Below are 25,799 nucleotides of genomic sequence, written 5' to 3'. Positions count from 1 at the left end.
ATCCATTGCACCTGCATGTTGGGTGATACGGTGCTGTAATTTGGCCACATTGTGTGTTTCTTCTCTTTCTCTCCCTTCTTCTGTTCTTTCTTCATCTCTTTTGGTACACTTTACTAGATGAGGCATTCATCCAGAATTGTCTTAGTTATATATTTGTCCAGCGCACTAGGCGACAACACATGTCTTGTGTCTATATATGCCTAAAGTCCATTGTTTAAATGTGCCATTCACACACTGTGACCCCCTCCTATGTGTTTATTGACAGATCGCCGCATGGAGGGCCGGGGAGATCACTCAGCGGCTCCACACAGGTGACCAGGCGTCTAGACGCGTTGCCATGACTACGGGACGCGTCGTCAAGGTTACCGGAGCGGAAGCCAGCTGACGTCACCGGAAGTGACGCAGACGCAGCTGCGGCGGGCGGAAGCCGGCCCCGGCTCTCCAACGGCGTGATGGCTGGTCGCCTATTTAGGTAAGAAATCCATGTTTGTTTGTCTTGTTAGCTATCTTTATTCAGAATTTCATGCCTGCCTTGAAAACGGTGCTTGCAGCACCGAAACGTCGGCCCTGTATAGGCATTTTGGAACCTTTCATATGCTTCAGTAAAAAACCTTCATTTTGATTTGAGTGCCGCAGTCCCTTTGTCTGCTATTCACTACTTTCACTGAAGGCACAAAGAAGCAATTGTTCCAGCACGGAGTGGCGGTTCGTACCAGTACTAACTATATATATATATATATATATATATATATATATATATATATATATATATATATATATATATATATATATATATATATATATATGTGTGTGTGTACACACATTAATATGGAGAAAGACATTTTTAAAAGTGTTTTAATATGCCTGACGAAGGTTTGTGATGAAAACCGAAACGTTGCACATCAAAATCGGGAGACTGGACCCGTTTATTTGAATGAAGTCCTGGAGTGCCGCTTCATTGTGCATATATATATATATATATATATATATATATATATATATATATATATATGTGTGTGTACACACATTAATATGGAGAAAGACATTTTTAAGTGTGTGGAAATATGTATGTATATTTGTTCTTCATAGGCTCCTACATGGCTTGATGGATCTGGACCAAACTTGGTTCACAAACCCTTCATCAGCAAACTTAAAAAACTGGCAGATTTTTAACCAAAAAAATCCATCTCTTTCAGGGCCAGGGCCATATATCTGATATATAAAAGTCATTGGTCTGTTTCTTTGTCTGTCCAGTTATGCAGTCGAACACTCAATCACCGACTGAGATGAAACGAACGCAAGGCGGTCCAGTTGGATTTTTAATTATCTTCACCTAGGAGCTAATATAATAGCTATATGCTGTGTAGATGTAAAGATGTTTTTTTATTTATTATTACGTATTATTATACATGATTAAAGAGAAATACAGGTTTTGCTTTTTTTTGTTCGATACTAAATATCCATGGGTTTGCATATCAATGCACCTGGGACTATGTGATTGACACACCTGATTAATATGTTAATCTCAGGAAGGCAGAGATAAATACCCCTGGACAAACCCACACATTACCGTTGCCTCTTGACAAAGCTGCTCCAAGAGTGGAGAAACGGTTGGGGATACAGAGGATTAATCCGTTTGGCCACAGTGGTGATATGGATTAGTACTGGTTTAACTACAATCTACACCGGATTCTCCTATTGCTACAAACAATACCAACCTACAGCTGTAAACGGAGTGTCTCCGGGATTGGGTTGCCGCTACTTGCTTGGACTTTACACAGGAGCACATAGAGCTGGGGAACATCCCATTATAGGGGGTCATTCCGAGTTGATCGCTAGCTAAAAATGTTCGCAGCGCAGCGATGCCAAAAAACGGCACTTCTGCACGTGGCACGTTCACAAAGGGCAAAGTATTTTTACACAAGGTCTAGCTAAGCTTTTCAGTCGCAATAGCAGCCGCAGAGTGATTAACAGGAAAGGGGCGTTTCTGGGTGTCAACTGACCGTTTTCAGGCAGTGCTCGAAAAAACGCAGGCGTGCCAGGAAAAACGCAGGCGTGGCTGGGAGAACGCAGGGCGTGTTTGTGACGTCAAATCCGGAACTGAACAGTCTGAAGTAAAGCTAGGAGTAGGTCTGGAGCTACTCTGAAACTGCACAATTTTTTTTTGTAGCCGCTCTGCGATGCTTTCGTTCGCACGTCTGCTAAGCTAACATACACTCCCAGAGGGCGGCGGCTTAGCGTTTGCACGACTGCTAAAATAGGATTTTAATACCTACCGGTAAATCCTTTTCTCTTAGTCCGTAGAGGATGCTTCAAGAACTATGGGGTATAGACGGGATCCGCAGGAGACATGGGCACTTTAAGACTTTAAAAGGGGTGTGAACTGGCTCCTCCCTCTATGCCCCTCCTCCAGACTCCAGTAATAGGAACTGTGCCCAGGGAGACAGACATTTCGAGGAAAATGATTTAATTTTAAAACTAAGGTGAGATACATACCAGCTCACACCTCAAACACGCCGTACAACATGGCATTCAACAACAACGCATGCAACGGCATGACCAACATCAGTTACAGACTGACTGACTTAACTCAACATGAGTGTAACCATAACCAAACTGCAGAGAGAGTCCGCACTGGGACGGGCGCCCAGCATCCTCTACGGACTAAGAGAAAAGGATTTACCGGTAGGTATTAAAATCCTATTTTCTCATACGTCCTAGAGGATGCTTCAAGAACCATGGGATTTATACCAAAGCTCTAGAACGAGCGGGAGAGTGCGGATGACTCTGCAGCACCGCTTGACCAAACGAGAGGTCCTCCTTAGCCACGGTATCAAACTTGTAAAACCTCGCAAAGGAGTTTGAATCTGACCAAGTAGCAGCTCGGTAAAGCTGTAATGCCGAGACCCCTCGGGCAGCCCCCCAAGATGAGTCCACCTTTCTGGTAAAATGGGCTTTCACCGATTTCGGTAACGGCAATCCTGCCGTAGAATGAGCCTGCTGAATCGTATTACAGATTCAGCGCGCAATAGTCTGCTTGGAAGCAGGAGCCCCAATTTTGTTGGGAGCCCACAGGACAAACAGAGTCTCTGTTTTATTAATCTGCGCCGTTCTGGCGACAGATTTTCAAAGCTCTGACCACATCGAGAGACTTTCGATTCCGCCAAGGCGTCAGTAGCCACTGGCACCACAATAGGCTGGTTTACGTGAAACGATGAAACCACTTTTGGCAGAAATTGCTGACGAGTTCTCAACTCCGCTCTATCAGCATGGAAGATTAAATAGGGGCTTTTGTGAGACAGCGCCGCCAACTCAGATACCCGCCTTGAGGATGCCAAGGCCAACAACATGACTACTTTCCAAGTAAGGAATTTTAACTCAACCTTACGTAAAGGTTCAAACCAATGAGATTGCAGGAACTGCAATACCACATTAAGATCCCACGGTGCCACAGGAGGCACAAACGGAGGCTGGATGTGCAGCACGCCTTTCACGAAGGTCTGAACTTCTGGAAGGGAGGCCAATTCTTTCTGAAAGAAGATTGATAAGGCCGAAATTTGTACTTTAATAGAGCCTAACTTTAGGCCCGCATCCACACCTGCTTGCAAAAATAGAGCAAACGCCCCAGCTGAAATTCCTCCGTGGGAGCCTTCTTGGATTCACACCAAGACACATATTTTCTCCAAATACGGTGGTAATGCTTTGCCGTTACTTCTTTCCTAGCCTGAAGAAGTGTGGGAATTACTTCACTGGGAATACCCTTTCGGGCTAGGATTTGGCGTTCAACCGCCATGCCGTCAAACGCAGCCGCGGTAAGTCTTGATACATGCACGGTCCTTGTTGTAACAGATCTTCCCGTAGAGGAAGAGGCCAGGAATCTTCTATGAGCAACTCCTGAAGATCTGGATACCAGGCCCTCTTTAGCCAGTCTGGAACAATGAGTATCGCCTGAACCCTTGTTCTTCTTATAATCTTTATCACCTTTGGAATGAGTGGAAGTGGAGGGAACACATAGACCGACGGAAACACCCATGGCGTCAGCAGGGCGTTCACCGCTATTGCTTGAGGGTCCCCTGACCTGGAACAATATCTCTGAAGTTTCTTGTTGAGGCGAGATGCCATCACGTCTATTTGAGGAATTCCCCAACGACTTGTCACTTCTACAAAGACCTCTTGATGAAGACCCCACTCTCCTGGATGGAGATTGTGTCTGCTGAGGAAGTCTGCTTCCCAGTTGTCCACTCCTGGAATGAAGACTGCTCACAGAGCGCTTGCATGTTTCTCCGCCCAACGAAGAACTTTTGTGGCCTCGGCCATCGCCGCTCTGCTCTTTGTTCCGCCCTGGCGGTTTATGTACCCCACTGCTGTTATGTTGTATGACTGAATCAAGACGGGCAGACCGCAAAGAAGATGTTCCGCTTGCAGAATGCCGTTGTAAATGGCCCTTAATTCCAGAATGTTTATGTGTAGACAAATTTCCTGGCTTGACCATTTTCCCTGAAAATTTCTCCCCTGTGTGACTGCTCCCCATCCTTGGAGACTTGCATCTGTGGTCACCAGGGTCCAATCCTGAATCCCGAACCTGCGTCCCTCCAGAAGGTGAGAACTGTGCAGCCACCACAGAAGGGAGATCCTGGTCCTGGAAGATAGGATTATTTTCCGGTGAATGTCCAGGTGAGATCCGGACCACTTGTCCAACAGGTCCCACGGAAACACCCTGGCGTGGAACCTGCCATACGGAATGGCCTCGTAGGACGCCACCATCTACCCCAGTAACGAGTGCATTGAAGAACTGACATTTTTGCCGGTTTCAGAATCTGTTTTACCATGTTCTGTATTTCCAGAGCTTTTTCCACTGGAAGAAAAACTCTCTGTAATTCTGTATCCAGAATCATACCCAGGAACGAGAGCCGTGTCGTCGGAACCAACTGTGATTTTGGCAAGTTTAGGAGCCAAGCATGTTGTTGCAGAATCGTCAGTGAGCGCGCAACATTTTTCAGCAATTGCTCCTTGGATCTCGCCTTTATGAGGAGATCGTCCAAGTACAGGATAATTGTAATTCCCTGCTTGCGCAGGAGATCAATCATTTCCGCCATAACTTTGGTGAAAATCCTCGGTGCTGTGGACAAACCCAACGGCAACGTCTGAAATTGGTAATGACAATCCTGAATAGCAAACCTCAGGTATGCATGATGTGGAGGATATATGGGAACATGTAAGTAAGCATCATTTATGTCGACCGACACCATAAAATCCCCCTCCTCCAGACCACTGATCGGAGAGATTCCATCTTGAATTTGAATTTTTTCAGAAAGAAATGGAGGAATTTTAGGTTCAGAATCGGTCTGACTGAGCCATCCGGCTTCGGGACCACGAACAGACTCGAATAAAATACCTCCCCCTGTCGTGACGGGGGTACTGTGACAATGACTTGATTTTGACACAGCTATAGTATTGCAGCGCATACTACCTCTCTTTCTAGATGAGAAGCTGGCAAGGCAGATTCGAAAAATCGGTAAGGGGCACGTCTTGAAACTAATTTGTACCCTTGGGTTACTATTTCTAATATCCAAGGGTCCAGGTCCGAGTGCACCCAGACCTGACTGAAGAGTTTGAGACGTGCCCCCACCGGTGCGGACTCCCGCAGAGGAGCCCCAGCGTCATGAGGTGGATTTGGTAGAAGCCGGAGAGGACTTCTGCTCTTGGGAACTTGCCACAGCCTGTGACCTTTTTCCCCTTCCTCTCGCAGCAAGGAAGAAGGAGCCTCGTCCTTTTTTGTATTTATTGGGCTGAAAGGACTGCATCTGATAGTGGGGCATTTTCTTCTGTTGTGCAGGAACATAAGGTAAAAATGACGACTTACCCGCAGTAGCCGTAGATACCAGGTCAGTGAGGCCGTCACCAAATAAGACACTACCGTTAAACGGTAGAAACTCCATAGTCTTCTTTGAGTCAGTATCAGCATTCCATTGATGAATCCACAACGCCCTCCTTTCCAAGACTGCCATGGCATTGGCCCTTGATCCCAAAAGGCCAATATCCCTTGCAGCTTCTTTTAAATATGCTGCAGCGTCCCGGATATGACCCAGAGTCAAAAGCACGCTATCCCTGTCCAGGGTATCCATCTCAGATGACAAGTTATCTGCCCACTTTTCAATAGCACTACTCACCCATGCCGAAGCCACGGCAGGCCTGAGAAGCGAACCTGTAGTGACATAAATGGATTTTAGTGTACTTTCCTGCTCACGATCCGCAGGATCCTTTAGGGCTGCCGTGTCAGGGGACGGAAGCGCCACCTTTTTGGACAGAAGCGACAGAGCTTTGTCCACTGTGGGGCTTGACTCCCATTTTTCCCTGTCCCCAGAGGGGAATGAATATGCCACTGGAATTCTTTTTGGGAACCTGTACCTTCTTGTCAGGATTCACCCAAGCCTTTTCAAAGAGAGCGTTCAGTTCATGAGAGGGAGGAAACGTTACCTCAGGTTTCTTTCCTTTAAACATACAGACCCTCGTATCAGGAACAGCAGGGTCCTCCGTGATATGTAATACGTCTTTTATCGCCACAATCATGCACTGAATGCTCTTAGCCAGATTAGGATTCAATCTGGCATCACTACAGTCGACACTGGAATCAGAGTCCGTGTCGGTATCTGTATCTGTTATCTGGGTAAATGCACGTTTCTGTGAGCCCGAAGGGGTCCGAGTTTGTGACAATGCATCCTCCATGGATTTCCTCCATGTCTGGTTCTTAGACTCAGATTTATCTAATCTCTTAGTCAACCGAGCCACATTTGCGTTCAAAACACTCAACATATTTACCCACTCAGCAGTCGGCAGTGCCGACAGTGTCACTCCCACCGCCTTTTCTATCCCCACTCCAGCTTCCTCCTGGGAAGAGCACTCAGCCTCAGACATGTCGACACACACGTACCGACACCCACAATCACACTGGGCTATAGGGGACAGACCCACAGCAAAGCCTGTTAGAAAGAGACACAGAGGGAGTTTGCCAGCTCACAACCCAGCGCCTATCCCGGCACTGAAACTTTATATACAATGCCTCAGACCTGTTAGCGCTTTTATAATAAAGATAATAGCACCAAATCTACTGTGCCCACCCCCCATTTTGCACCCTGTTACTTGTACAGCAGTGTGGAGGTCAGGGCCAGCGTCTCTGCAGCTTCTGTGAAGAGAAAATGGCGCTGGTCAGAGCCCCCCCCCTCACCGGCGCGCTTCAGTCCCGCTCATTTTAACATTTTTATACTGGCGGGGGTCTATATTGAGTGCCTAGGCACTTTTCATATAACTTGTGCCAGTTACTTTCAGGTCCCCATGCTCCCCAGGGCGCCCCCCCTGCGCCCTGTCAGTGCTGCTGTGTGTTTGGGAGCATGGTGCGTAGCGCGACCGCTGCGCGGTACCTCAGGACCTGAAGTCTTCTGCCATCACTAAAGTCTTTGTTTCTTCTATTACTCACCCGGCTTCTTTCTTTTGGCTCTGCAAGGGGGGGTGACAGCACGGCTCCGGGAACGAGCAGCTAGGCGTACCAAGTGATCGAACCCTCTGGAGCTAATGGTGTCCAGTAGCCTAAGCAGCAGAGCCTTTGAACTCACAGAAGTAGGTCTGCTCCTCTCCCCTCAGTCCCTCGAAGCAGGGAGTCTGTTGCCAGCAGAGCTCCCTGAACATAAAAAACCTAACATAAGTCTTTTTTCAGAGAAACTCAGTAGAGCTCCCCTGTTTGTGACCAGTCTCCCTGGGCACAGAATCTAACTGGAGTCTGGAGGAGGGGCATAGAGGGAGGAGCCAATTCACACCCCTTTTAAAGTCTTAAAGTGCCCATGTCTCCTGCGGATCCAGTCTATACCCCATAGTTCTTGAAGCATCCCCAGCATCCTCTAGGACGTATGAGAAAAACTGCTAGCGAGCGATCAACTCGGAATGACCCCCATAGCTCATAGACGTCTGCCTACACAAGCTCAATACGCAGTGACCTATTCAGCATTGTAGGCTGTGAAATCCCGGCCCCGTAAGAGTGCTACCTCCTGTGTTGAATGGAGCGCTGATACGGATAACTGAAGAGCAAGCCGCTCAGGGCAAGCATGGAGACTGGCTGACCGTGAACTGAGAGTCTCTGCTTGCTAGTAGGAGAAACTAGTAACTACTCTTCAGTATTCACCTAGAGCTGTATTTATCTTAACCATCCAATACACCACTGTTTCCTATAGGAACACTAGATTTAAACTTATAGTGTGCATACTAGTTGTTTGCCAATTGCATATTGTGAATTGTCTATTGTGATTTGAAATGTTTATGTGTCGTTTATACTACTGCTTTTTTCTTTAATAAGTATTTTTAAAACTATAAAAACTATGCATTATTAAGCGCCACTCTGTAAACTTATTCCAGTCGAATCATGGGCAGGTTTTAGAGGGGGTTAGGGTTCCAGTCGGACCTCATTGTGGAATGTGCCGGGAAGAACTTTGACCCGGGAGCCTGTTCTGGGCCTGCCACTGGATGGATTTGGAAGAAAACTTTAGAGTGGAAACATTGTATCTCAGAAGACACATTAGGGGGTTTGGGTCAAGATTGGAGCAAAGGTAGTGAGCTTAAAGGGGGAGATGTACTAAGCCTGAAAAGTGATAAATATCACTGTGATAAAGCACCAGCCAATCGGCTCCTAACTGCCATGTTACAGGCTGTGTTTGAAAAATGACAGTTAGGAGCCGATTGGCTGGTACTTTATCACTGTGATATTCAGGCTTAGTACATCTGGCCCTGTATGTGGTAACTGCTATCAGAGCATGCTGCAGTAGAAATTGTGTGGGAGCATGAAAGAAAAGGATTCCAAATGTCAGGAACACATGAAACGATGTGCCCACTGTATATTTTTTTAAAGGTCGGTGACTGTTGGATAGGTATAGAGTACATGTATCTGAAAAGGTCTTCAGAGTTAAAATGTGAGGGATGATTTGATGTATATGTTAAGGAGAAATGCATGTGACAGCCAGGTGTATGTCCATATCATGGTTTCTCCAAGCACACTGGTTTAGCATTTAAATTATTTCACAACTATGCCACAACTACAAACACAGTATTATAGAATTCAGTGAATTTTGGTAGCATGATATAAATATTTTACCTTTACAGCAGTTAGAAATGCACACACGGAATCTCCAAAATCAGTGTAAGTTTCTGTGTAAAACTCTTCATGTGTGAGACTTGGCCAATAACGGATTGATCCTTGACTTGTAGCTGCCATTACCGCTATTGACTATATAACAAAAAGAAAACAATTGTTAGCATTGTATTAGGAAATAAGAAGCGGTAAAGGCTACAAGTCCTCAAAATCAAAGAGGGTAAGGAGATTGTGTATAATTTTTATCATATAAAATAAAAACCTGAAACCTTCTTCCACAATGCGCCACTTGCAGGAGTTCATCTTACCTGGTTAAAATCCTTTTCTTCGGAACCCATAGGGAACACAAGCTTGAAACAGTGGGGTATATGCTGTGCACCAAACAGTTAATTTTTAATTCCCAGCTGCCCAGGCTCCTTCTCCCCTATGCACCACACCCAGACCCAGGCAGGCCAGTTAAGTTAGAAAGCCCAAGGCAGGAGTGAGAATAAGGAGAAGGAAAACTGCCACACACACACACGTCCAAATACTTGGAAGATGCGGGCAAGAGAATGAGAAATAGAGGAAAACCCTGCAAGCCATGTGCGTCAGGGTGGGCGCCCTGTGTCCTTTATGGATTCCGAAGAAAAGGATTTAACCTTAACTATGCAAGAATATAAATTTATTTTTCTCAATCATATCATAGGGGACACAGGCTTGAACAGTGGGATTGTCCCAAAGCTATGCACGTATAGGAGGAGATGCTCCTCAGCTGCGCTGAGAACCTATGCCCGAAAGCAAAGGTGTCAAAAGAACAGAACTTAAGAAACGTATTGGCCGAGGACATGTGGCCTTACAAAGCTGGTCTGCAGAGACACCACAATGAGCTGCCTAAGAAGTCCCCACCAACCTTGTGGAATGGGCCGTTACCATGGCCGGGGCAGAGAGGTCCGCTGCAGCATATGCATGGAGGAAGGTCACATGAAGCCATCTCGTCAAGGTCTGCTTTGTAGCTGGCCAGCCCTGCTTGTGAAAGTCAGAGGGACTCCGACTTGCAGAGGTCCAGAGTCCTGTCCACATAAATCCGGAGGGGCCTCAGGACATCCAAGGAGACCTCACCGGTGAAGTATTAGCTGCTTAAAAGACAGGAACCACAATCTCGTTATCGATGTGAAACCAAGAAACTACCTTCGGGAGATAGTCCAATCGCGTCGAAGAACAGCCCGGTCTGAGTAAAAGACCAGAAATGGAGAGCGACAAGACAATGTCCAAAGGCTCATAGGGCGACTACTGAAGAGACCAGAGCCAAGTTCCATGGAGCCACAGAGGAACAAACGGGGGTTTTTCGTCTAGAACACAGTGTAGGAAAGTCCAGTCATCTGGCATCAATGCAATCTGTCTTTGAAAGAGGACAAACAGGGCCGAAACCTGCACTTTCAAAGAAGAAAGGCGAAGACATAGATCCAGAACTGCCTGCAGAAAGGAGAGAACTCGTGAAAGCCGAAAAAACCTGGGGTAGTCAAACACCAAGAGAAGTATGTCTGATAAACCCTGTGTAGAAGTGGGTTTACGGTCATGTAACATGGTACGAATAACAGATCTGGAAAAACTCTTAGCTCTCAGGACGGATGTCTCAAGGGCAATCCCGCCAAAGCAAAATGGGTCAGATCTGGATGGAAGCACAGACCCTGAAACAGTAGATCCTGCTGTAGAGGACGATGCAACAGTGTGTCAATGAGAGCAGAGGACCCGTGGATTGAGAGAGATCAGGTAGAAAATATACACGAGAAGGTCTACCAGACTGAAAGGTTTGATGACAGTTTACTGCCCCCCACCCACAAATACGTGTGTCGGTGTTGAGGAGGACCCAGTCCTGACACCAAAAAAGGGTGGCCCCTGTCCAAGTGGGACATTTAAAGCCACCACAAGAGGAAGTGCCTGACCTCCCGCGAGAGAATGATCATCTGCGTCTTTATCAGTTTATTTTTTTCCACAAGGTGAGGATTTCAATGTGAACAGGCCAGTAGTGAAAGTGGCTATACTGCACCATGTCGAAGGTGGAGACTAGAGAGCCCACGATCTGCATGCAAGATTGTAATGACACTCAGTGACATAACAACTTGCAAATTTTGTCCTCTAGGACCCAAAATTTTGACAACAAAGGAGGAAGACCCGCTGAACCCTGTAGTCCAGCAATGCCCCCAGATGGAGCATCTCCAGAGCCGAAGTCAAGGATGATTTGGCTCAACTGATGACCTAGTCCTTGGCCTGAAGAAGATCTATCATGAGATGGAGGTGACCCCTGAGGACATCTGGCAACTGGGTCAGAAGTAGATTGTTCAGGTAAGGAAGAATTCGGATATCTCTGCATCACAAATGAGCTACCATGACCTAAAGACAAGAGGAGCCATGGAAAGACCAAATGGGAATACCCGCAATTGGTATGTTCCTCCAAGACTGCTAACTGGAGGAAGTGATGATGAATGAGCCTGATGGGAACATGGAAATAGGCATCCTGCATGTCCAAATAGGCTAGAATGATGGAACGAAGAGACTCCATGCGGAACCCTGGGACTTGTAAGTAAGAGGGTCTTCAGGTTGAGGATTGATCAAAAGTAGCTGTTCACCTTCTGAACCAAGAAGATGTTGGCATAGAAGCCCGTACCTCTCTGCGACAGGGGAACTGGGACAATTATCTTGGAGGCCAGAAAGGAGTGAATGGACTGCCGCAGTGCTTTTCCTGGATCCACTTAAGTCCTGCGCAAAGAAACAGGTCCAGAGGACGGTCTCGGAAGATAAGAGCATAACTATACCCAGGAGTCTGTCGTTGTCACCATCCAGGTCTCTCAGAAAAGCAGAAGCTGGTCTCCCATGCTGGGATCCACCAGATGGAGGCCCACCCAGTCATGTGACGTGCTTGTCCATTCGCTTGGTGGACAGAAGTCAGCCCAGGGTTGTTTACCTCGAGGATTTTAACCTGCAGGCACAAGGAGTGAATAGTAGATGAACGTGACAAAGGAGCCGCCACCATAAAAAGAAAGGCTGTTTTGGAAACCGCCACTGTGGCCACAATCTAGGTCAAAGAAAATATCCCCTGAATAAGGAAGAGCCTCAAGGGCCTTTTAGAGTCTGTGTCAGCTCACCAGGAATGAAGCCAGAGTGCTCTTCTAGCAAACATGAAGAAACCTCTGAGGTTAAGATACCAGAGTCTTTGGCTTCCTCACCAAGATACGAAACCTGCCTCCTTGATGTGCGCCACGAGAGACAACTGGTTTCTGAGTGTATCGGAAGAGAGGCAATCCTTGAGGACGTCAGCCCAACCTCCAATGGCCTTAACCACCCATGCAGACGCTAAGGTTGGACGCACGATTGCACCAGAATGAGAATAAATAACTAAGGAAAGTTTCCAACTTCCTATCAGTCAGACCCTCAAGAGAAGATATGTTAGGGTAGAGGTATTAACAATGCAGGCAATGTGTGCATCCACCAGGGAAGGAGAAACCAACATTGCCCAATACACAGCAGGAGTCAGATAAAAAACATCAATGCACTTAGAGGCTTGAAAGTGCTAGCTAGGCGTAGTACAATCCTCTGACAGAATATCCTCAAGCTGCGCAGACATAGAGAATTCGACAGAAACACTGAGACTGTTGAATACCGAAGCTTTAGAGTTAGGAGCCTGCTCCATTTTCTCAATTATAAAGGACCTATTTAACTGCCTTAATCACGGCTGATACATTTATCGGAGACAGGGAGTCCTCTGGGACAGAGGAGGTCTCAACACCTGATGCTATGGACACGGTTTCCTTGTGGCCTGAGGAAACCTCAGAGTTCGAATAATAACCAGACTGGGGAGTAGAAATGGCCCATTTGGAGAGGGTGCGCGTAGAAGTGCAGTCTTTATACAATATCCGCTGTAAAGATGCGGACACCATTGCCAAACCCTGTACCAACTGCCAGAAGGATTGCATCCACGCCGGTTTCAAAGCAGACGCAGCAGGCTGTGCCTCCGTAGTAAGACAAGTAGTGGGAGCGGACGCAGGATTGCAAGCCAATCCACCAACTTGCAACATTTCCTGTGAAAGAGAAGCCCAGGCTGGTTCCTGACTGGTAGTTGTAACTGAGGGTACTTCTTGTTGCGTTGCTGCGAAACACCGGATACAGAGACCATCCTGGTCTGGATCCTGAAGAGGAAGTACAACAAAACAAGGACTTGCAGGCATGCAACACAGAAGTGTCCACATCCCTGGGTGCTTTGCCCTTGAAAGACATGGCACAGAAATCCACATACAAAAGTTAAATGAACAGTTGTGTGCCATTAAGGGATAGTGCAATGAATGTTAATGCCACCAAAATTAAGAAATAAGTGGGGTGTTGTAGAGGGGGATATAACAATGAACACTGCAAGTCATTGCCTAACTGTACACACAAAGGGCTAGACTAGTACACACAAGGCTAGCTGAACAGGAAAAAATAAGAATTTACTCACCGGTAATTCTATTTCTCGTAGTCCGTAGTGGATGCTGGGGACCTCGTAAGGACCATGGGGAATAGCGGCTCCGCAGGAGACTGGGCACAACTAAGAAAGATTTAGGACTACCTGGTGTGCACTGGCTCCTCCCTCTATGCCCCTCCTCCAGACCTCAGTTAGGAAACTGTGCCCGGAAGAGCTGACACAATAAGGAAAGGATTTTGGAATCCCGGGTAAGACTCATACCAGCCACACCAATCACACCGTACAACTCGTGATACTATACCCAGTGAACAGTATGAATAACAACTGAGCCTCTCAACAGATGGCTCCAAACAATAACCCTTTAGTTAGGCAATAACTATATACAAGTATTGCAGACAATCCGCACTTGGGATGGGCGCCCAGCATCCACTACGGACTACGAGAAATAGAATTACCGGTGAGTAAATTCTTATTTTCTCTGACGTCCTAGTGGATGCTGGGGACTCCGTAAGGACCATGGGGATTATACCAAAGCTCCCAAACGGGCGGGAGAGTGCGGATGACTCTGTAGCACCGAATGAACAAACTCAAGGTCCTCCTCAGCCAGGGTATCAAACTTGTAGAATTTAGCAAATGTGTTTGAACCCGACCAAGTAGCAGCTCGGCAAAGTTGTAAAGTCGAGACCCCTCGGGCAGCCGCCCAAGAAGAGCCCACTTTCCTCGTGGAATGGGCTTTTACAGATTTAGGATGCGGCAGTCCAGCCGCAGAATGTGCAAGTTGAATCGTACTACAGATCCAGCGAGCAATAGACTGCTTTGAAGCAGGAGCACCCAGCTTGTTGGGCGCATACAGGATAAATAGCGAGTCAGTTTTCCTGACTCCAGCCGTCCTGGAAACATAGATTTTCAGGGCCCTGACTACGTCCAGTAACTTGGAATCCTCCAAATCCTTAGTAGCCGCAGGCACCACAATAGGTTGGTTCAAATGAAAAGCTGATACCACCTTAGGAAGAAATTGGAGACGAGTCCTCAATTCCGCCCTATCCATATGGAAAATCAGATAAGGGCTTATACATGACAAAGCCGCCAATTCTGACACACGCCTGGCCGAAGCCAAGGCCAACAGCATGACCACTTTCCACGTGAGATATTTTAGTTCCACGGTTTTAAGTGGCTCAAACCAATGTGACTTAAGGAAATTCAACACCACGTTGAGATCCCAAGGTGCCACTGGAGGCACAAAAGGGGGCTGAATATGCAGCACTCTGTTAACAAACGTCTGAACTTCAGGCAGTGAAGCCAGTTCTTTTTGGAAGAAAATCGACAGAGCCGAAATCTGGACCTTAATGGAACCCAATTTTAGGCCCATAGACACCCCTGACTGTAGGAAGTGCAGAAATCGACCCAGCTGAAATTCCTCCGTTGGGGCCCTTCTGGCCTCACACCACGCAACATATTTTCGCCATATGCGGTGATAATGGTTTGCGGTCACCTCCTTCCTAGCTTTAATCAGCGTAGGGATGACTTCCTCCGGAATGCCCTTTTCCTTCAGGATCCGGCGTTCAACCGCCATGCCGTCAAACGCAGCTGCGGTAAGTCTTGGAACAGACAGGGTCCCTGCAGCAGCAGGTCCTGTCTGAGCGGCAGAGGCCATGGGTCCTCTGAGATAATTTCTTGAAGTTCTGGGTACCAAGCTCTTCTTGGCCAATCCGGAACCACAAGTATAGTTTTTACTCCTCTCCTTCTTATTATTCTCAGTACCTTGGGTATGAGAGGCAGAGGAGGGAACACATAAACCGACTGGTACACCCACGGTGTCACTAGAGCGTCCACAGCTATCGCCTGAGGGTCCCTTGACCTGGCGCAATATTTTTCTAGCTTTTTGTTGAGGCGGGACGCCATCATGTCCACCTGTGGCCTTTCTCAACGGTGTACAAACATTTGGAAGACTTCTGGATGAAGTCCCCACTCTCCCGGGTGGAGGTCCTGCCTGCTGAGGAAGTCTGCTTCCCAGTTGTCCACTCCCGGAATGAACACTGCTGACAGTGCTAACACATGATTTTCCGCCCATCGGAGAATCCTTGTGGCTTCTGCCATCGCCATCCTGCTTCTTGTGCCGCCCTGACGGTTTACATGGGCGACCGCCGTGATGTTGTCTGACTAGATCAGCACCGGCTGGTGTTGAAGCAGGGGTCTTGCCTGACTTCGGCATTGTAAATGGCCCTTAGTTCCAGAATATTTATGTGTAGGGAAGTCTCCTGACTCGTCCATAGTCCTTGGAAGTTTCTTCCCTGTGTGACTGCCCCCCAACCTCGCAGGCTGGCATCCGTGGTCACCGGGACCCAGCCCTGTATGCCGAATTGTGGCCCTCTAGAAGATGAGCACTCTGCAGCCACCACAACAGCGACACCCTGGTCCTTGGAGACAGGGTTATCAGCCGATGCATCTGAAGATGCGATCCGGACAACTTGTCCAACAGATCCCACTGAAAGATCCTTGCATGGAACCTTCCGAAAGGAATTGCTTCGTAAGAAGCCACCATCTTTCCCAGGACTCGCGTGCAGTGGTGCACCGACACCTGTTTTGGTTTTAGGAGGTCTCTGACTAGAGATGACAACTCCTTGGCCTTCTCCTCCGGGAGAAACACTTTTTTCTGTTCCGTGTCCAGAACCATCCCCAGGAACAGTAGACGCGTTGTAGGAACCAGCTGCGACTTTGGAAAATTCAGGATCCAGCCGTGCTGTTGTAGCACTTCCCGAGCTAGTGCTACTCCGATCAACAACTGTTCCCTGGACCTCGCCTTTATAAGGAGATCGTCCAAGTACGGGATAATTAAAACTCCCTTTTTTCGAAGGAGTATCATCATTTCGGCCATTACCTTGGTAAATACCCTCGGTGCCGTGGACAGACCAAACGGCAACGTCTGGAATTGGTAATGACAGTCCTGTACCACAAATCTGAGGTACTCCTGGTGAGGAGGGTAAATGGGGACATGCAGGTAAGCATCCTTGATGTCCAGTGATACCATGTAATCCCCCTCGTCCAGGCTTGCAATCACCGCCCTGAGCGATTCCATCTTGAACTTGAACCTTCTTATATAAGTGTTCAAGGATTTTAAATTTAAAATGGGTCTCACCGAACCGTCCGGTTTCGGTACCACAAACATTGTGGAATAGTAACCCCGTCCTTGTTAAAGGAGGGGTACCTTGATTATCACCTGCTGAGAAAACAGCTTGTGAATCGCCTACAGCACTGCCTCCCTGTCCAAGGGAGCTGTCGGCAAGGCAGATTTGAGGAAACGGCGAGGGGGAGACGTCTCGAATTCCAGCTTGTACCCTTGAGATACTACTTGTAGAATCCAGGGATCCACCCGTGAGCGAGCCCACTGGTCGCTGAAGTTCTTGAGACGGGCACCCACCGTACCTGGCTCCGCCTGTGGAGCCCCAGCGTCATGCGGTGGACTTAGAGGAAGCGGGGGAGGACTTTTGTTCCTGGGAACTGGCTGTATGTTGCAGCTTTTTCCCTCTACCTCTGCCTCTGGGCAGAAAGGACGCGCCTCTAACCCGCTTGCCTTTCTGGGGCCGAAAGGACTGTACCTGATAATACGGTGCTTTCTTTGGCTGTGAGGGAACATGGGGTAAAAATGCTGACTTCCCAGCTGTCGCTGTGGAAACGAGGTCCGAGAGACCATCCCCAAACAAACTCCTCACCCTTTTAAGGCAAAACTTCCATGTGCCTTTTAGAATCTGCATCTCCTGTCCACTGCCGAGTCCACAATCCTCTCCTGGCAGAAAGGACATTGCGTTTATTTTAGATGCCAGCCGGCAAATATCCCTCTGTGCATCTCTCATGTATAAGACAGCGTCTTTAATATGCTCTACGGTTAGCAATATAGAGTCCCTATCTAGGGTATCAATGTTTTCCGACAGGGAATCTGACCACGCAGCTGCAGCACTGCACATCCATGCTGAAGCAATAGCCGGTCTCCGTATAATTCCTGAGTGTGTATATACAGACTTCAGGATAGCCTCCTGCTTTCTATCCACAGGCTCCTTTAGGGCGGCCGTGTCCTGAGACGGTAGTGCCACCTTTTTTGACAGACGTGTGAGCGCTTTATCCACCCTAGGGGATGTCTCCCAACGTGACCTGTCCTCTGGCGGGAAAGGGTACGCCATTAGTAACTTTTTAGAAATTACCAGTTTCTTATCGTGGGAAGCCCACGCTTCTTCACACACTTCATTTAATTCATCAGATGGGGGAAAAACCACTGGTAGCTTTTTCTCCCCAAACAGAATACCCTTTTTTGTGGTACCTGGGGTAATATCAGAAATGTGCAACACATTTTTCATTGCCGTAATCATATAACGAATGGCTCTATTGGAATGTACACTAGTCTCATTGTCGTCGACACTGGAGTCAGTATCCATGTCGACATCTGTGTCTGCCATCTGAGGTAGCGGGCGTTTTAGAGCCCCTGATGGCTTTTGAGACGCCTGGGCAGGCACGGGCTGAGCAGCCGGCTGTCCCACATCTGCTATGTCGTCAAACCTTTTATGTAAGGAGTTGACACTGTCGCGTAATTCCTTCCACAGGTCCATCCATTCAGGTGTCGACCCCGCAGGGGGTGACATCACATTTATCGGCACCTGCTCCGCCTCCACATAAGCCTCCTCATCAAACATGTCGACACAGCCGTACCGACACACCGCACACACACAGGGAATGCTCTGACTGAGGACAGGACCCCACAAAGTCCTTTGGGGAGACAGAGAGAGAGTATGCCAGCACACACCAGAGCGCTATATAATACAGGGATACACACTACACAGTGATTTTTTCCCCTATAGCTGCTATAATACACAAGTTTGTGCCTAAATTTAGTGCTCCCCCTCTCTTTTTTACCCTATGGAGTCCGGAAACTGCAGGGGAGAGCCTGGGGAGCGTCCTTCCAGCGGAGCTGTGAGAGGAAATGGCGCCAGTGTGCTGAGGGAGATAGCCCCGCCCCCTTCAAGGCGGACTTCTCCCGCTTTTTTCTGGATATTTTTGGCAGGGGATTTTACACATATATAGTCTTCCTGACTATATTATGTGTTTATTTGCCAAGCTAAGGTATTTATATTGCAGCCCTGGGCTCCCCGCCCCCGCGCCCCCCCCCCCCCCCCCCCCTAGCGCCCTGCACCCATCAGTGACCGGAGTGTGAGGTGTGCATGGGGAGCAATGGCGCACAGCTGCAGTGCTGTGCGCTACCTTAATGAAGACCGGAGTCTTCAGCCGCCGATTTTCTGGACGTTCTTCTTGCTTCTGGCTCTGCAAGGGTGACGGCGGCGCGGCTCCGGGACCGGACGACCGAGGCTGGGCCTGTGTTCGATCCCTCTGGAGCTAATGGTGTCCAGTAGCCTAAGAAGCCCAAGGTAGCTGCAAGCAGGTAGGTTCGCTTCTTCTCCCCTCAGTCCCTCGAAGCAGTGAGTCTGTTGCCAGCAGATCTCACTGAAAATAAAAAACCTAAATATACTTTCTTTCTAAGAGCTCAGGAGAGCCCCTAGTGTGCATCCAGCTCGGCCGGGCACAAAATTCTAACTGAGGTCTGGAGGAGGGGCATAGAGGGAGGAGCCAGTGCACACCAGGTAGTCCTAAATCTTTCTTAGTTGTGCCCAGTCTCCTGCGGAGCCGCTATTCCCCATGGTCCTTACAGAGTCCCCAGCATCCACTAGGACGTCAGAGAAAGACAGATAGCAATGTAGTACAGAAAAAACTAGCACAAAGTAATGTTAAACATGTAACGGGCAAACATTAACATTCAATGCAAGAAACTTGGGCAGTAATTGCTCAACAGTTCAAACACTACTTGGTGGGAAGGAGCTGCCTGTATAACCGGACCGCTGATGAGGAGGAGGTGGTGGTATACAGGGAGACCAGGAGCCTGACTCTCCAGAGACTAGCTGAAGCAGACAGTGAGGTAAAATGGCCCTTCAGCGTCTCAGCTAGGAAGGGAGAGGAGGAGGAGGAGGAGGAAGAAGAGGAGTAACCCACTGGCAGAATGCCTCTGCAAGGGAAAGCGGCAAGGGAACAGATATTATATAAATGCCCCGTTCCCTGCTGCCCTGGTGGTCTAATGGGGGTTCAGGCAACCCGGATACACCGCTAGTTGTCTCCTGCAATGGCTGTGAAAGCCGCTACAATGTGGCTCCCGTGCTTACCTGTCCCCCATGGTGTCCGGCTGCGGCTCCCCGTGCAAAAGAGAACCCGGCCGAAGACTCTAACCTGCTTGCCAGCACTGCGGCCACCAACGCCTATCGCTGCCTACTCTAAAAAGAAATAAAAGTAGAGGCCACTTAAAACGCACTCACTGTTAAAACTGCTCGCTCCTGCAGGCACCAAACTAAAACTGGCCTGGCTGGGGTATATGGGAGAAGGAACCTGGACTGCTGGGAATTAAAAATGTTAAATTGCCCAGTGTCCTCCTGCACAGCCTATACCCAACTGTCTCAAGCCTAAGGTACGATGAAGAAAATAATCTTTGGCTGAACTACAATATCAAGGGCTCTCTTTTACTCATCTATTGTTTAGCTTGCTCATCTTAAAATTGTTACCCAACAAAACCCAGGCGCAAAGCTAGCATTCAATTTGCACGCAAGATGGGAATTTAATTTGTAGAAAATAACTTTTATCCTTATTAAGACCGCTCATGTATACAAACTAGAGAAATTAGCTTTTTTTAAAGACTGACTTTAAACACTAAGCAAATTTATCAGTGGGCTCTACTAGGACTGACATATTGGTGGATAGGCTGTTGCGCCAGAGTGGCCAATTGAGGTATGTAAAACATACTGATTAGCAGCTTGATGAGTCAGTCAGGACATCGAGCTGGGCAGGCATTTGAATTTGCCCCCCTGCTGTGGTGTCAGGCCCTGCAACAAGTGTATGGGCGGTCAACGAATGGCCCGTACACACAGCCAGATGCACTGATATATCTTTAGATATATTGGCCATCAGCTGTGCTGCACAGCCAACTCAATAGGTCTGTGACCTTTGTCGTTCACAGACATATCGGGTGTACACACTTGCCAACGGGCTCATGATATAATCGGAAATGTAGTGTGTATCCAGCTTACATCTCCAGAACAATGAGTGAGCCAAGTAATGAATACAATAACACCAAAATGTTAATACTTAAAGCAGGACATGTATCCATTATAGACAAGTTATATGTATTCTTAAATTCAGCTTTATGTAGGAAGGGTCTATTTTATTTGGCTAAATATTTCACCAAAATGAATAAAATTTATTGCAGGTATATATGTATTTATATTTGTGGAGGTGTAGCTGTTATCATTTTAATCCTCCAGTCACAAGACAAGACGCTTAGCACGCTATCAACATATTGCATGATAGTGATAATAAGATTTTAAACCTACCGGTAAATCTTTTTCTCCTAGTCCGTAGAGGATGCTGGGGACTCCGTAAGGACCATGGGGATAGACGGGCTCCGCAGGAGACATGGGCACTAAGAAAGAACTTTAGGTATGGGTGTGCACTGGCTCCTCCCTCTATGCCCCTCCTCCAGACCTCAGTTATAGAAACTGTGCCCAGAGGAGACGGACAGTATGAGGAAAGGATTTTAGTTAATCTAAGGGCAAGATTCATACCAGCCCACACCATCCACACCGTATAACTTGGGATATACGAACCAGTTAACAGTATGAAACAACACAGCATCAGTCCGAGACTGAGGAAAACTGTAACATAACCCTTATGTAAGCAAAAACTATATACAAGTCTTGCAGAAGTAGTCCGCACTTGGGACGGGTGCCCAGCATCCTCTACGGACTAGGAGAAAATGATTTACCAGTAGGTTTAAAATCTTATTTTCTCTTACGTCCTAGAGGATGCTGGGGACTCCGTAAGGACAATAAGGATTATACCAAAGCTCCCATACGGGCGGGAGAGTGCGGATGACTCTGCAGCACCGATTGAGCAAACATGAGGTCCTCCTCAGCCAGGGTATCAAACTTGCAGAATTTTGCAAAAGTGTTTGAACCCGACCAAGTAGCAGCTCGGCACAGCTGTAATGCCGAGACCCCTCGGGCAGCCGCCCAAGAAGAGCCCACTTTCCTGGTGGAATGGGCCTTTATTGATTTTGGTAACGGCAATCCAGCCGTAGAATGAGCCTGCTGAATCGTGTTATAGATCCAGCGAGCAATAGTCTGCTTGGAAGCAGGAGCGCCAACCTTGTCGGCTGCATACAGGACAAATAGTGCTTCTGTTTTCCGGACCCTAGCCGTTCTGGCCACGTAAATTTTCAAAGCCCTGACCACATCAAGGGACTCTGAATCCTCCAAGTCTCGCGTAGCCACAGGCACCACAATAGGTTGGTTCATATGAAAAGACGAAACCACCTTTGGCAAGAATTGAGGACGGGTTCGCAATTCCGCTCTATCCATATGGAAAACTAAATAGGGGCTTTTATGAGACAAAGCCGCCAACTCAGACACTCGCCTAGCCGAAGCCAAGGCCAACAACATGACCACTTTCCAAGTGAGATATTTTAACTCCACCGTTTTTAAGTGGTTCAAACCAGTGTGAAACTCAACATCACATTCAGGTCCCAAGGTGCCACCGGAGGTACAAAAGGAGGCTGAATATGCAGCACTCCCTTCACAAAAGTCTGTACTTCTGGGAGAGAAGCCAATTCCTTCTGAAAGAAAATGGATAGGGCCGAAATCTGAACCTTAATGGAGCCTAATTTTAGGCCCAAATTCACTCCAGTCTGTAGGAAGTGAAGGAAACAGCCCAGATGGAATTCTTCCGTAGGAGAATTCCTGGCCTCACACCAAGAAACATACTTTCGCCATATACGGTGATAATGTTTTGCTGTAACGTCCTTCCTAGCCTTTATCAGAGTAGGAATGACCTCATCTGGAATGCGCTTTTCCGCTAGGATCCGGCGTTCAACCGCCATGCCGTCAAACGCTGCAGCGGTAAGTCTTGGAACAGACAGGGCCCCTGTTGTAACAGGTCCTGTCTTAGAGGAAGAGGCCACGGATCTACCGTGAGCATTTCCTGCAGATCTGGATACCAGGCCCTTCGTGGCCAATCTGGAACAATGAGAATTGTCTGTACTCCTCTTTTTCTTATTATTCTCAACACCTTGGGGATGAGAGGAAGAGGAGAAAACACATAGACCGACTGGAACACCCACAGTGTCACGAGGGCGTCCACTGCCACCGCCTAAAGGGGCTCGACCTGGAGCAATACCTCTGTAGTTTTTTGTTGAGGCGGGACGCCATCATGTCTATCTGGGGCAGTCCCCACTGACTTGCAATCTGTGCGAAGACTTCCTGATGAAGTCCCCACTCCCCTGGATGTAGATCGTGTCTGCTGAGGAAGTCTGCTTCCCAGTTGTCCACTCCCGGAATGAACACTGCTGACAGTGCGCTTACATGATTTTCCACCCACCGAAGAATCCTGGTGGCTTCTGCCATTGCCACTCTGCTCCTTGTGCCGCCTTGGCGGTTTACATGAGCCACTGCGGTGATGTTGTCTGACTGAATAAAAACCGGTAGGTCGCGAAGCAAAATCTCCACTTGACGAAGGGCGTTGTATATGGCCCTCAGCTCCAGGACGTTGATGTGAAGACAAGTCTCCTGGCTTGACCAAAGACCTTGGAAGATTCTTCCCTGTGTGACTGCTTCCCAACCTTGGAGGCTCGCGTCCGTTGTTACCAGAATCCAGTCCTGAATGGCGAACCTGCGACCCTCTAGAAGGTGAGCACTCTGTAGCCACCACAGGAGAGACACCCTTGCCCTGGGGGACAGGGTGATCAACTGATGAATCTGTAGATGTGACCCGGACCACTTGTCCAGTAGGTCCTCACATGGAACATGCCGAAGGGAATGGCCTTCGTAAGATGCCACCATCCTTCCCAGGGCTCGAGTGCAGTGATGCACTGACACCTGTTTTGGCTTCAATAGGTCCCTGACCAGAGTCATGAGTTCCTGGGCCTTTTCTATTGGAAGATAAACCCTTTTCTGGTCCGTATCCAGAATCATGCCTAAGAAGGTCAGACGAGTCGTAGGAACTAACTGTGATTTCGGGATATTGAGAATCCAGCCGTGTTGTTGTAACACCTTCAGTGAAAGTGACACGCTGTTCAACAACTGCTCTCGCGATCTCGCTTTTATGAGGAGATCGTCCAAGTACGGGATAATTGTGACACCCTGCTTGCGCAGGAGCACCATCATCTCCGCCATTACCTTGGTGAAAATCCTCGGGGCCGTGGAAAGCCCAAACGGCAACGTCTGAAATTGGTAATGACAATCCTGTACAGCAAATCTCAGGAACGCCTGATGAGGAGGATATATGGGGACATGAAGGTATGCATCCTTTATGTCCACGGACACCATATAATCCCCCCCTCCAGGCTGGCGATGACCGCTCGGAGTGATTCCATCTTGAATTTGAACCTTTTCAAGTATAGGTTTAAGGATTTTAAATTCAGAATGGGTCTGACAGAACCATCCGGTTTTGGTACCACAAACAGGGTTGAGTAGTACCCGTCCCCTGTTGAAGCAGGGGCACTTGGACCACCCCTTGTTGAAGACACAGCTTTTGAATTGCATTTAAAACTACTTCCCTCTCCGGGGAAGAAGCTGGTAGGGCAGATTTGAAAAACCGGCAAGGAGGCACCTCTTCGAATTCCAGCTTGTAACCCTGGGAAACAATGTCTATTGCCCAGGGATCCACCTGTGATTGAATCCAGACGTGGCTGAAAAGTCGAAGACGTGCCCCCACTGGGGCGGACTCCCTTAGGGGAGCCCCAGCGTCATGCGGTGGATTTTGTAGAACCCGTGGAGGACTTCTGTTCCTGGGAACTAGCTGTAGTTGGGAGCTTTTTCCCTCTACCCTTAACTCTGAAGAGAAAGGAAGATCCCCGTACTCTGTTGGATTTATGCGACCGAAAGGACTGCATCCAATAATGTGGCGTTTTCTTTTGCTGTGAGGAAACATAAGGTAAAAAAGTGGATTTACCTGCAGTAGCTGTGGAAACCAGGTCCGTGAGACCTTCCCCAAATAATTCCTCTCCCTTGTAAGACAAAACCTCCATATGCTTCTTTGAGTCGGCATCACCAGTCCATTGTCGGGTCCACAGGGCTCGCCTAGCAGAAATCGCCATGGCGTTGGCTCTGGAACCCAGTAGGCCAACGTCTCTCTGAGCATCTCTCATATATAGGACAGCATCCTTAATATGACCCAAGGTCAATAAAACGGTATCCTTATCCAGTGTATCAATTTCAGCAGACAAGGTATCTGTCCACGCTGCTACAGCGCTACAAAGCCAAGCCGACGCTATCGCCGGTCTGAGTAATGTACCAGTATGTGTGTAAATTGACTTCAACGTAGTCTCTTGCCTGCGATCAGCAGGATACTTGAGGGTTGCGGTATCTTGAGACGGCAGCGCCACCTTCTTGGATAAGCGCGTCAACGCTTTGTCCACTCTGGACGAGGATTCCCACCGTATCCTGTCCTTAGCCGGGAAAGGATACGCCATAAGAATCCTTTTGGGAATCTGCAGTTTCTTGTCTGGAGTTTCCCAAGCCCTTTCAAACAACTCATTTAGCTCATGTGAAGGGGGGACAGTAACCTCAGGTTTCTTTTCCTTATACATGCGCACCCTCGTGTCTGGGACCGAGGGGTCATCTGTGATATGCAACACATCTTTTATAGCAATAATTATATAATGAATACTTTTGCCAATTTCGGCTGCAACCTCGCAATCATCATAGTCGACACTGGAGTCAGAATCCGTGTCGGTATCAGTGTCTGCTACTGGGGATAGTGGGTGCTTTTGAGACCCAGAAGGGCCCTGCGACATAGTGAAAGGCAGGGATTGACTCCCTGTATTTCCCCTGGACTCTGCTTTGTCCAACCTTTTGTGCAATAAATTCACATTTGCATTTAAAACATTCCACATATCCAACCAATCAGGTGTCGGCAGTGCAGACGGAGACACCACACTCATTTGCTCCACCTCCTCCCTAGAACAGCCTTCCGCTTCAGACATGCCGACACACGCATACCGACACCCCACCCACTCAGGGAAATCTCTAATCTGGAGACAGTTCCCCCAACCAGGCCCTTTGGAGAGACAGAGAGAGAGTATGCCAGCACACACCCAGCGCCAATGACCCTGGAAACACAAGTCACAGCAATACACAGCGCTTTTCTGTTTTA

General features: G+C 48.1%; 1 protein-coding gene across 1 annotated transcript in view; it reads right to left on the bottom strand.

The window, feature by feature from the left end:
- The window catches only part of NUP133 (nucleoporin 133), a 456,783-nt gene that overhangs the window by 404,257 nt on the left and 26,727 nt on the right, over positions 1 to 25,799 (bottom strand). The window contains exon 5 of the mRNA XM_063917554.1: positions 9,137 to 9,268. Within this exon, the coding sequence (XP_063773624.1) occupies positions 9,137 to 9,268 (132 nt within the window). The remainder of the gene's footprint in view (positions 1 to 9,136; positions 9,269 to 25,799) is intronic.

This window comes from Pseudophryne corroboree, chromosome 4 (genome assembly GCF_028390025.1).
Source record: "Pseudophryne corroboree isolate aPseCor3 chromosome 4, aPseCor3.hap2, whole genome shotgun sequence".
NCBI lineage: Eukaryota > Metazoa > Chordata > Amphibia > Anura > Myobatrachidae > Pseudophryne > Pseudophryne corroboree.
This window is presented reverse-complemented; position numbering and strand designations above follow the sequence as displayed.